Source organism: Onychostruthus taczanowskii, unplaced genomic scaffold, assembly GCF_017590055.1.
Source record: "Onychostruthus taczanowskii isolate IOZ18803 unplaced genomic scaffold, ASM1759005v1 scaffold46, whole genome shotgun sequence".
Classification (NCBI taxonomy): Eukaryota; Metazoa; Chordata; class Aves; order Passeriformes; family Passeridae; genus Onychostruthus; species Onychostruthus taczanowskii.
This window is the reverse complement of record NW_024502125.1, coordinates 3,195,446-3,208,163: the sequence shown is the minus strand read 5'-3', so window position 1 is coordinate 3,208,163 and position 12,718 is coordinate 3,195,446. Positions and strand designations below refer to the sequence as shown.

Below are 12,718 nucleotides of genomic sequence, written 5' to 3'. Positions count from 1 at the left end.
CTGCTGCATTTCTGCATGACATTGGGCCACCATTTTAAAAGCTGTTTTCATAATGCAGACAATACATACATATCACATCACTGGTGCAATCTGTCCTTCTTTTTTATAATAAATTATGATACACAGGCAAGTTTTTGTTTACTTGTGTAGTTGCTAGATGTCTGAGCTAGTTTCAGCATAATCTGTAAGTCCTGACTGTTTTTTTAAATTGCAAGATGGTTTTAAGTTCTTATTTGGCTTTCATATATGTATGTGTAAATATATGCCTATATACTTGCACATATATATTAAATATCTAGTAAAATAGAAAATATTATTAAGGAAGATCATTATGATTGATGTTTAATATGTTGCTTTTAATTAATAGCATTCTGTCTTGGAACCAGAAGCGAACCAGATTCGTGCATCCATTTTAGACATGGCTCACTGTATAAGAACTTTCACGGAAGAAATCTCTGATTATTCCAGAAAATTAGTTGGAATTGTTCAGCATATAGAAGGAGGAGAACAAATAGTTGAAGATGGAGTTGGAATGGCCCATACTGAACATGTATGCTTTTAAAAAAATTTTATTTACCCCACATGCACAGATTATTGGCTTTCCTGTAATAACTGGGATAAGGACTTTCTTTGAAAATTATGTGTCGGTTTTATAGGGCAAGACTTCAAGGTCTTCTATTTAGCAAGTCAGTGTTGAGGCTTAGGTCAGCAGATAGATGGGAACTTGAGTGTTACAATGTTTTTAGGCTATATGACAATATGGAGGCACTGCAAAATGTTGTTTGACTCCTAATGTACAGACTGTGTATGTTCCCAGGTGGTATAATACTATTGAGCCTTTTTTCCCTGGTCATTTTTAGTGAGGTGTCTATACATGCAAATGAGCTACGTGATTACAGGAATAACTTCTAGAAGTGTTTTGGTATTATGCAGGAAGTCTTATAAGCCCTAACTGGGACTTGTACTGTGATGTAGCCAAGCTGATGTGAAAATAAATTAGAATCTGGAATAAAATTTAAAATTTTCTCCTGCAATCAACTGCTGTCCTTAAACTCTTGGATCTCCTTACTGCAACACTCCAGGTACCAGGAACTGCAGAGAATGCTCGCTCATGTGTCAGAGCCTATTTTTCTGATCTTCATGAAACCCTTTGTCGTCAGGAAGAAATGGCTCTTAGTGTTGTTGATGCTCATGTGAGAGAGAAATTGATTTGGCTTAGGCAACAGCAAGAAGATATGACCATTCTCCTGTCACAGGTTTCAACAGCTTGCCTTCACTGTGAAAAGACTTTGCAACAGGTAGGTTGGCAAGTGAGCTGTAGCATATGGCAAAATACATGGAAGTACAAATTCATTTTAGACTATTAAAAAAGAGGTTGGATGGTATTCTGCATTATTTTCTTATAAGATTAAATTAGACATGGTCTAACGTGAGATTTAAGTATTCATTACAAGGGAGCATTAGCCAAAGATAATTGGTACAAAAGCATGGAGTCCTCTAGTTACTGGAAACCCTGTGGCATGATTTTTCTTGAGTACTTTCTGATATTTGTGAGGTTAGTGGGGAGGCAAGACAAGACTGAAGCAAAAAAAAATACCTGCAGAATGTATTTGAAAGATTTTACAGTTGCAGGTACAAGTATAGATGTTTGAAGCTAGTTGTCATAGCTGGCTGGTAGGAAAATATGTTTTATGATTAAATTAGGATTAAATTTCAGTAGCACTTGTAACACTGGTAATTCAACATCTTCAATGTATGAAGAAAGTGGCTGTGTGTGATTTTCTCATTGGTCCCTTATTCATTCAGTTTAATTATGAGAAAAAGTAAATAGTATGTGTAGCAAATAGTAAACTGAGTGTGAGAAGCTACTTCATGAATGTGTTATTTGTACTTCTTTTTTCCAGATTTGCTTAGCTCTTGTGTTTGGTTGTGTAGTCAGGTTTGACTGTACAAATGTTCTGATCATGAATGGGTGGATACTGATATTTTCTTATTAAGTGTGTTGCTATATGCTGCAAAATAGTTGCTCTGTTCCATCTGTTGAAATGGTATATGAAAAATATAAATGTTCTTTATATGTTACATTGTTATTATTGTTTCTTATAATTAATATTACTCCTAGGTGGGTCATAAAGAAAGTTTGTTGGTTTTTTTATAAACCTTCAGAACTACTTAGCATCTATTAGTGTTAAGAAAACTGTTAAGATATTCACATTTGTATTGCAATTCTAAATAAATCTATTTTATAAACATTAATTTCTTAAAGTAGTGTATTTATATTTAAAATGCCTTCTTTCTAGCAATCATATTTATAGTGTATTTGGGGTATTTTTAAGTAAATTACTAAAGAAAAGGCATGCTTTTGTTTTCTTTGTCTGTTTAGGATGACTGCAGAGTAGTGTTGGCCAAACAGGAAATTACAAGATTGCTAGAGACACTACAGAAACAGCAGCAGCAGTTTACAGAACTTGCAGATCATGTACAACTGGATGCTAGCATACCTGTCACTTTTACAAAGGTATTCTTAATCTCATGGAAGTACAGTTATCCACTGTATGAAGTCCCAAATCTAATGTAAAATAAAGCAGGAATAATGGATGTATATTATTATGCTGTTTTTGTTGCAACAAGTTGAGGCAATTCAGTATCAGTTAGAGCCACAGTGCAATCTGGTATTTGAACAAACCACATTGCTGCTGTAATAAGGGTGAGAAGTGTTCTTTTGACATTGACCATATCAGTAACTTTGAACATGAGCTGTTTTCTTCTAAATAAGTTGGATAGCATTTGTGAGTTCTAGAAACACCTTTCTTTAGGTGATTATTTCCTGGAGATTGCTCACCTCTTTTAAATGGAAACTATTACATTTTTGTAATACTATTACAACTATTACAACTTTGAGTTTCTAATGTTAAAAATTTTATTTCTTTCAGTTTATTAAACAGTCATTTGTTTTACAGTTTCTTGGTATTCACCCATAGCTTAGGTTATACATGACTGATCTTCTAAGTAGGTTTGGGTTTTATTGCTTCAATATAATTTCAGCACCACTTTCACTGAAGGGGATGAAATAATTCAGAGTTTGATAATGGTACTTCTATTTGGTGTATTTATATGGTATTTATTATTTATGATGCTTTCCTCATAGGAAAGTAAAATGTTTGAAACTCAAGGAACAAGAAGTACTTTGATGTATGAGGTTTTTTTGGTTTTGAATGGGTGAAAGAGGAAGAGGATGTATTGTGGCTGAGATGAAAATGAGAATTTAACTGTAGCTGTTGAAGCATTTACTGCAGGGAAATTAATGCTTCCATAGAGATTCTATGTCAATTCTTGCTGACTTGAGAAATTAAATTTCTTCAAAATAATTGATTTTGTAACCTCAGTATATTTGAATTTCCATGGTAATGCAGCATTTTCACTTCCGCCTGTCTCTTTCCTATTCAGCAGAGACCAGAGCTGGTAGGGCTGAGGAAACCTCTTCTGCAAACCCTCATTATTCCATGAATGAAGCAGTAATCGCATTTCACAGATGAAGAATTGCGAGTCAGAGGGACATTTTGTATGTCTGGCTTTGGCTTTCAGAGCTATTTATCAGATTTGGAAAATTTTGGTTTTGAATTTCTGAGCATTTGGAAAGAGAATTATGGGAGCTAGCTAAGGTGTTACAGGAAGCCTAAAATAGGCTTGGGAGACCCAGAAGATTTGTTTTTGTCTTGTAACAACTTGTATTTTTATGAAGTCTTCTGAAGGTTAGTTTCTGAATTTCAAAGGTGCTAAAGTGTAATTTTTCACAAAAACAGCAGCAGCCACAAAAAAATAAGGTGAAAGTAATTCCTTCAGCCTCTTACTTTTTATTTCCTCACATCTGATAAAGCTTAATGTTCTCTTTCTTGACAATATGTTTTTAGATTACTGTTACGCTGATGGCCACTACTGTGACTTGCAGTGAGGCTTGTTGTACATATCTGGACCTGACAACAGATATCAGGCAGAAATAAAATCTTCAGATAAAAGCCTGTATACTGTTATTATATTACTGGAAAGGTCTCTCTCACAAGCTAGCATACAGTGAAGGCTGAATCCATTATAAAATGTAAAAAAGCATTTCAGACAGTACCAGATCAGAGGAATGTAAAAAAGCATTTCAGACATTACCAGATTAGAGGAACGTTTAATATCAAATGAAAGTTGTCGAGGTTTAAGGAGTGGAGAAATCCTTTTCATTCTTGAAAATTAGTAAATTTTACCTTTTTTTTTTTTTTCGTTTGTTTGTTTCAATGATGGCACAAGAAAACAGGCATAGTACCATTTCGTCTTTATGAACCAGCTAGATGCAAAGCTCTGAAGGGAGGATTTGGAGAATTCTCCTCACCAAGGAGCATGATCCTTATTTAAAGATTAAATATTTGAAGTTTTCTGTTAAATGAGTGCAGGGGCTGTAGAACATTATAGACCAGTAATGTATTCTCCACAGCATGCACATACACAATGTATGTGTATGTGCATGCTGTGGAGAGAGAAGCTATTAAGGAAGCAGTGCCTGAGACTGACAGATAAATTCTCATTATGATGTTAAACTAAGGCAACTAACCCTTAACAACATCAAGACTATCTGAGAGGGCAGTGTTCTTTCAGATGGAAAGCACTTTGATACCATTAAGTAAACCTGTACAGAGGGCTTTTGTCTCATCAAATTTCTTGAAAGAGGTCAAGGATGAAAAAGTGAAGAGATCATAGTTGTGGATTTTTCTTCTGCACTTTCTGCACTGAGATTTAAGAAAACAAGTTTTACTTCAACAGAAGTCTAAGGTTACCTGTTTTTAAATATGCGATCAAGTTAGGCACATGCCAGAAATACAGACACAAAGGGGTTTGTCATTTTTAAGCAACATTTCAGTTAAAGGTGCTGATACAATTGACAAGGAGAGACTTTTTCATGTCAGTTTCTAGCTGTGATCATGAGTAGTCCATTATTACTGATATTACTGACTCATATTGCAGATGCTACGCACAGTTTTCTAAATAGCAACTTTGCTTGAAATGTTTTTTTTTGAAGTGACAAAACTACTTGTTCAAAAAGTGGAAATTTGGTATCCATTATATTTTGCTTCCTTCTGAGAGAATACAGACATGCTGAGAACAGCCTGTTTCTATTCTAAACCTTAGAGAAAGCAAACTGCAACAGGATGGCTAAATTTGACATCACTCATCTCCTTCATTTCCCTGATGATTTAAGTTGTATTGCCTCTGCCCTCCAGCCATGGGAGCTGTCCAGGTGACCAGTACATCTGGTGGAGCTGTGAGAGGATTGTCAGACTGGCTCACTGTCAGCAAACTCTGCCCATAGCCAGGGTACTGCCTCCTGCAAGAAACCTGTGAACTGAGCAGCTCTATCCAGAGCTGCTGCTTCTCCTTCTTCCTTTCAGGTGCAGAGAAGAATTGTGGAGATTCACTGACAGAAATTTTGGATAAAATCAGGACTGAAGTTTGAGTGTGCAAAGAGTGCTGGAGACATGGCATTTTTTAGACTCTTCAGAGCCTTCTGCATACTTACTTATGTTTTTTCTTTCTCTGCACCTTTTCTGTTGATGTGCTTGTCAAGAGTCTGCCCACAAGTTCTTTTCCAGAATGAGATAACCCATTCTGATAATCGTGTTGTGTTGCAGTGTTGTCACTGAATTTCAGCTCTGACTCCAAATATCTAGAACTTAGACTAAATTTATTAAAAAGCAGTTAAGTCTCAAGGTTTTATTTTTCAAATCTCAAATAGTCTTTTGGTTGTGGAGCATCTGCTTTGTGTAATAGTAGTGCTGAACCTGCTGAGCTTATACAAGTTCATTTCACAGATTCAAATAAAGTAATTTATTACACAGTGAGTAGATAGTCTGTGGAGTTCTATGATAAGGACCGTCTGGGCCCATTTAGGATTCAAGCAGCAAGTAGACAATTTCATAGGTGAATAATGCATTAAAATTTGCTGGTTGAGGAAACTTCACAGTTGGCTTAGGAAATCCATGAGCTGCAAGCTCTTAAGCACAGGGAAGTTATTTAAGACAGTTATCATCACTATATACTTTCCTTATTTCTTACTTTCATGTCCATCTTTGCCTAGTTTCAGACAGCATATTTGATTAAATGAACCTTCAATCTGGCTTCTACACTTACAGTCATGATGTTGCTGACTTTTGCATTGTGGTAGTTGCATAATTATATTTTAATTTTTTTTTTTTTAGGGAGCAATTTCTCAAGGTATTTTTATTCTCTTGCAGGACTGTGATAGTGTAAGGTCATTGAATTGTATTGATTATTCTGAAAGTATGCTACTTCTCCGATAACAGAAGGGAGAATCCAGTTGCTTGTCATGATGACAATATATCCAGATACATAATGGGTCCTGTGTGTGTGTATTTGTGTGTATATGAAAAGATAAATAGTTTGATATTTCACATCATGTGATATAGATGTTTATATGTCCTGTAACACTGGCAACCTGTTGGTCTTTTACCAAGAGATGTTGTAGCATTTTTGCACTCAATAGTATTTCTTCTGTAAGAAGAAAGAAGAGGCTGTGTGGAGTAGGCAGAGTGTTGTCTGGATTTTGCAAGAAAACAAATATACTGCCACGTAGTTCTGGTGATTGAAACTCTGGTGTTTCATCAAGATAGCACTTCTAAATACTCCAAAATGTGTTTCAGGAATATATACCAATCTCAGACTATGTGTTTATTTTAGACATAAAGCATTTTATGCTTTGCCATTTGATCACATTGTCAGTGTCATCTCCTTCAATACTCAACAATAGCTTGGTGTAAACTATAAATAGGGAAGTTGATTCTCATTTCTTGTCTCCAAGCATGACTTGGGGGGTTTTGTTTGCTTTCCTCTACTATTTCAGAATACTGCTTAGTGCTAGTAATGTTACTCTTGCAAAGGATTGGAAGAGGCTTAGGGTGAAGAGGTAAAGCTATGGAACCTCCAGCAAGGAAGTAGTTATCTAGGTGGAGGAATTAATAACTTTGGGGGGAAAAAAGAAGAGTTTTCTGGTCAGAGAACTCTAATTGTGGTAAAAAATTCCTCACATGGTCTCAGCTAGGAATGATGCAAGAATTTGAAATTTTATCAAATAGAGACATACTGTCACAAAAGTGGCTGACTTTCTAAAAGACATGACTCAGGTCAGGTAAAAGTTACTACAGACATTATTGGATATTTTTGTTTCTGTTATTGCTGGAAGTGATTGATGATTGTGCCTTGTACTTTTGGAGACCATCCATTTAGTCATTTTAGAAATGGTGACAAAATACATGTTTTAAACATAAGGGTTTTCTAGATTCAATTTCCAAAATTTGCTGTTGTTATTAATACATAATATTCTGTTTCTTCCAGGACAACCGGGTACATATTGGACCAAAAATGGAAATTAGGGTTGTTACTTTAGGACTAGATGGAGCTGGCAAAACAACTATTTTGTTTAAGTTAAAGCAAGATGAATTCATGCAGCCAATTCCAACAATAGGTTAGTAGCTACAATTTAAATGTAATGACTTTTCTGAATGTTTGATTTATCTGCTAATTTTGGTTATTTTATGTTCATACAGAGCAGGACTGTAAAAATTAAATATTTTTATTCCAGGTTTTAACGTTGAAACAGTAGAATACAAGAATTTAAAGTTTACTATTTGGGATGTAGGAGGAAAGCACAAATTGAGGCCTTTGTGGAAACATTATTATCTCAATACGCAAGGTAATACTGATACAGCTCTTAAAATGTATTTTGTCTCCTAGCTTGTGTTTCAAAGCCAGACAGAATATTAATAGAAATAATTTATGACAGTTGAAAGTTGTTCATCTAATGCACAGTACAGCTGTTAGATTCATGAGCTAATAAATTTTAATCCACTTGGTCAAAATGTCTACTGCATGATAAAGGTACATTCTCCATAAATCCATCAGACAGTTCATGGAGCCAAACAAAATTAGAACCTCTGTTAAATTGGTTCTAGCTGACAACAGACAGCGTCCCAAAGTCTGAATAGTGAGAAGCAGTACTTGCCAGGTATGAAGTATAAATAGCACTTGAAAATACTGAGCTTTTAGGAGCCTTTAGACAGCAGCTTAAAAAATTCTACCAAGTTCTGTAACTTCTAACTTGCTATTGCAGTGTGACTGTAGACTATATTATTGAGTCTGAAAACACTGATGAACTTAAAAATTTCTGTTGTTTTGTAAATCCTCCATAGGTTTTTCCCAGTTCAGAAAGAAGTTCCTCTTGATTGATTTGTTTACATTTATCTAAAATACTTAGGAATTACAAACACCAGCTCATGTGCTGAGCTCGGCTTTGTGCCTTATTTCAGCCTTAAATGCAAACTTTAACGTGTTAAATTACTCATGTTTTCAAACTTTTAAAATTTGTACTTTGGGATTTCTGTTGTCCTCTAAAAACAGTGTGTGAAGTAGCATGGCATCATGCCTGCCTTGGAACTGCATGTTGGAGAGAAAGCTAAGCAGTTACCCTGGTACATATCTGCAGTCGGTTATTTTTAGTTTTGGTGTTGGGGTTTTTTCATTGCAAACCCCTTGGATTTTAAATTCTGTCCTCTAGCTCTGCCCCCTTGACTCTCCAGTCTTTCTGGCATCTTAGTTACTCTCTAGTGGATAGTAAAATCTCATGCTGCTATGTCGGGTCCTTGGCCATCTTTTTTGGATTGTGTAGTCTGTAGTTGAAGCAAGCTGTGCTGATTTGGCTGAACCTGTGAATATTACAGCCCATTAAGGGAAACTGAGACAGCCATATGGGAGTTAATGGAGTATAAATGGATCAAGAAATGGTTTAAACTGAGATACTTAATCCACGCATAGTAAATCTGGTTTTAGACCTAAGTAGTTAAAATATCATAGCCTTTATATTAGACTAGGAAAAAAATTAGAGATTTTTTCATCGTTTTAGGATGAATTCTAGACTTTGTTTAAAATACAGAAATATTTAAGGAATTTCTCGGTCATCCTGGATTTTAAATTTGTGTACTTAGAAACTTTGCATAGAAAGCTTCTAGAAAAAGGAATGGTGTAAGTTGGAAGCTAATTTTGCAGTTTATATGTGAATGTGTGTAAAACATTTCTCTTCTTCTTTCGTAGCGGTGGTGTTTGTTGTTGATAGCAGTCACAGAGACAGGGTCAGTGAAGCATACAGTGAACTTGCAAAGTTATTAACAGAGAAGGAATTGCGGGATGCCTTGCTCTTGATCTTTGCTAATAAACAGGTACTTGTGATTTGGTTTTACTCTGTTTTCCTCAACTTGTCTATCAAATTCCAACCTTCTGAACCCTCTGCTGTGGACAGGGAGTGCTAATGTGGAAAGCATAAAATGTAGATATTTTCCTTATGTGTAATGCTGGTCAAGTAAATGTTGGTGCTAAGCGTGCTGAGTAGATTGATCAACCAGGGGGTTTTTTATGGTAAATAACAAGTAAACAAGTAGTAAATGCTTAACTGTTTGATTTGTCTTTTGTGTATGAAGAGCTGTTACTGATCTGTAGCTTCAGTCTAAGCTGATGAAATAGCTACAAACATAATACAGAAGAATAAGTGAGTCTCTGTATCTGATTCTCTTGCAGGATGTAGCAGGTGCTCTTCCAGTGGAAGAAATCACAGAACTATTGAGTCTCCACAAACTCTGCTGTGGCCGTAGCTGGTATATTCAGGGTTGTGATGCCCGAAGTGGTACAGGACTTTATGAAGGATTGGACTGGCTTTCAAGGCAGCTAGTGGCTGCTGGTGTCCTGGATGTGGCTTAAGTTTACGTCAGCTGCAATTTAGTGTTGTAGTTTATGGTTTTGTTTTGTTTGCACGATTTAGGGTGTTGGCACCAGGTCTGCTCCCTGAAGAGGGGACTTTATTTAAGTTGGTGGTTACAAAAAAATATAAACCTTCATGCTAGATTGGATAATTGGTTCCATAAACTTGTGTCATTATAGTGATTTTGAAAGTTTATACATCTACCTTTAATGGGAATGGAAGAGTGTTACAAGGATGCCTTGAAATTCCTTTTCAAGATATTGTTAACATTTAAATTTTTTCCCTGATAAAATATGCATTGGATTTAATGTAATAGTTATAATGTGGTTACAGTAATTAATTGGTATTATAAAAATTCTGAGTAGTTTAGGAATACTTTCCCATTAAGCTATTCCAACATCCATCTCAAGTTTATTAGAATAGCCAGCTCTATTTGTTAGAGATAAGTGGTGCTACTCTTTAATATCAAAAGAATCCATCAATATAAAGGTGGCATTGAAACTTAAATGCAGCTACACCATGAAATAAAATGCTTCCCTTATTATTTATTAAGCTGCTTGTTTGTTACAGGAAGGCAGCATAACTGCATAAAGCAAATTCAGAATTGTGAAAAGTGTTGCAGAGCAAAGGGGTTGTGGCATTACTTAGCAACGTGTTTTATGTCTTGTGGGCAGGGGTTAGTTGGGTTTTTCACACTGAATTATTTATGGACATACTGTGGTGATACTGAGGTGAAAGTATTTTGTGCATACTTAGGGACATAATCTGCCTTTAGAGATTAAGTTTATTCCTGAAGAACTCAAATTAAATTTTAAAAAACCAACTTCTTAAAGAAGTAGTGTGGTGTAATGTCAGTCCAGCTGTGTGCTTTTATGTAGAAGTCATGATTCCAGAATAAGGTAGTGGCCTTAAAATATTCAATATCACAGTGTAAAACCAGGGAACACTAATTATAAGTCCTTAGAAGGGTAGATGGTAAAATGTGATAGAAACCTTGCATAATTAGATTTTCAGTTTTTACTGTATCTTCTACATGGAATTGTCACCAATGCCTCTATTTTTGAAGACTACTTATCCACAAACCCATGAAATATGGGTGTAGTGCTGTTTAAATTTAGAGAAGGTTGCAATGACCTAGTGATACGGTTTTTTCTGCTGGACATGCAACTTTGTGAACAATTTTATCTGTCTGATATACATACCATAATCTTCTTCCCTTTACTCTTAAAGAGTCCATGGCCACTTCCAGCTGAAGAAGCTATGCTGTGGACTCTCTTCATTTTGGTAGAGAAGTTACAATGACTGTGAGCAGTAGATCAAAACTCTGTATCATAACTTTTCGTACTGGAGTAAAGGCAAATCAGGAGAACTAGATAGTGCGAGTGAACAGTGTTCTTTCACAGGTGTGGAGATATTTTTGCCGTGCTGAAAAGTGTTTATTTTTAAGAGCTCTGGACCTCACCTAGTAAAGAAGGTGTATCCCATTATCTGTGGGTTTGCTTTCATTGTATTATTAGTAATTTTGTTGTTTTCCTACTACATACCTTAGGTAAAGCCAAGAGTGTATAAACGAATAATTTAGTACACTTGCACTTTTCTTCTAGAGGGAGCAGTTAATGTAACTACTTCCTTATTATGACACTTGTAGTATTCTTCTTACTTAAATTTCAGGTAAATTATGTTAAATGCAGCTTCAGATTGAGCAAGTCTAATGATGTGAATACCTGAAGGAACACTAAACTTTAAAGTATTTTGATGTTTTTGAAGTGGTCTTCAATGCCTACACATGTATAGGTACTGAAACAGAATATTTAGTCTTTCTTTAGACAACCTGATAAATTTGGAAATCGTTTATAATGGAGTGGAAAGTGGGGTTTTTGCACATACGAAACTTTAAATTGTTCTTCCTTCCCAGCCTGTAACTTCTTGCACAGTGTGCAGTTGGTGGCTGTGATTTGAGGATTTGCTTAGCCTTTGCTGCAGAGCAGTCCCTGACCTAGTTAGGGCTGACTGCCCCTTCACAGCTCTTTTTGAAATATGAATAAGTTTTGTTAAGTATGGTAGACATTTTTTCCTGTAATATTTTTAACAGAAGACATGCATTCTTTAGAAGAATCCTGATTTAGTTTCATTTTAGCTGGCTAAGCTTCTGTTACACATGCTGCTCAGCATAGTTCTGATTCAAAATGTTCAAGGTGACTAGCTGGTATTTTATGTAACATTAAATTTGAGGGGAGAGGAAAACTTCTCACTCATGCATATTTTCAAGTTCAAGTGATTGCTTGTGACACATGGAATGCTACCATGAAAGTGTTTTTAAATTGAATTTATTTAAGATGACTTGAAGTAAATGTGAAAGTGTTGCATTTGTCTGTGAACTCTTCAGTGTAGAGTACACTAAGAGGTTTATTCGTATTACACATTAATACAACATATAAATGGCTTTAGTTTTAAATTTAAGCTTGTTTCATCAGTTTTACTGAACTTTAATTTTTAGTGTACTGACATATGGAATATGTAATTGGAATATTTCTTGAACTAGAACTCACTAAAGCATTGCTAACTGTTTAGAAAGACTGAATTAACTTTTCAAAGGATCTTGATGTAATTTTGAAATGGAGTAAATGCAATATCCAGTGACTGTGTTGTAGCTTTCTTCAAAGAACTTAATCTCAAAAATAGTATGTATGTGCTAACTGAACAGTCATGTTTTATCACTGTTTCTGTATTCTATCTTCAAAATTACTGTGGATTATGAGGGTCTGGTTCTGAGAGTGTTGAGTAGACGTGGATCTTAGGTAAACATTTCTTTAAAGAAAGAGCTCTTTTAGTAGAAGAAATTTGTGAGCTGCTGCAATTTGCATTGCTCAGAAAATAATTTCTTTTCAATAAAATATGTAAAACTTTGAGAACTAA

At 35.3% G+C, this 12,718-nt stretch overlaps 1 protein-coding gene across 3 annotated transcripts in view; it reads left to right on the top strand.

Moving 5' to 3' along the window:
• TRIM23 (tripartite motif containing 23) overlaps positions 1-12,718 on the top strand; it is a 22,664-nt gene extending 9,946 nt beyond the window's left edge. Inside the window, exons 5-11 of one of the 3 annotated variants that reach the window (XM_041414599.1) lie at positions 368-550; positions 1,083-1,298; positions 2,384-2,518; positions 7,390-7,519; positions 7,637-7,747; positions 9,142-9,266; positions 9,622-12,718. In XM_041414599.1, the coding sequence (XP_041270533.1) occupies positions 368-550; positions 1,083-1,298; positions 2,384-2,518; positions 7,390-7,519; positions 7,637-7,747; positions 9,142-9,266; positions 9,622-9,801 (1,080 nt within the window). In that variant the 3' untranslated portion in view covers positions 9,802-12,718. The remainder of the gene's footprint in view (positions 1-367; positions 551-1,082; positions 1,299-2,383; positions 2,519-7,389; positions 7,520-7,636; positions 7,748-9,141; positions 9,267-9,621) is intronic. The other 2 variants (XM_041414600.1, XM_041414602.1) reach the window with 2 other exon arrangements.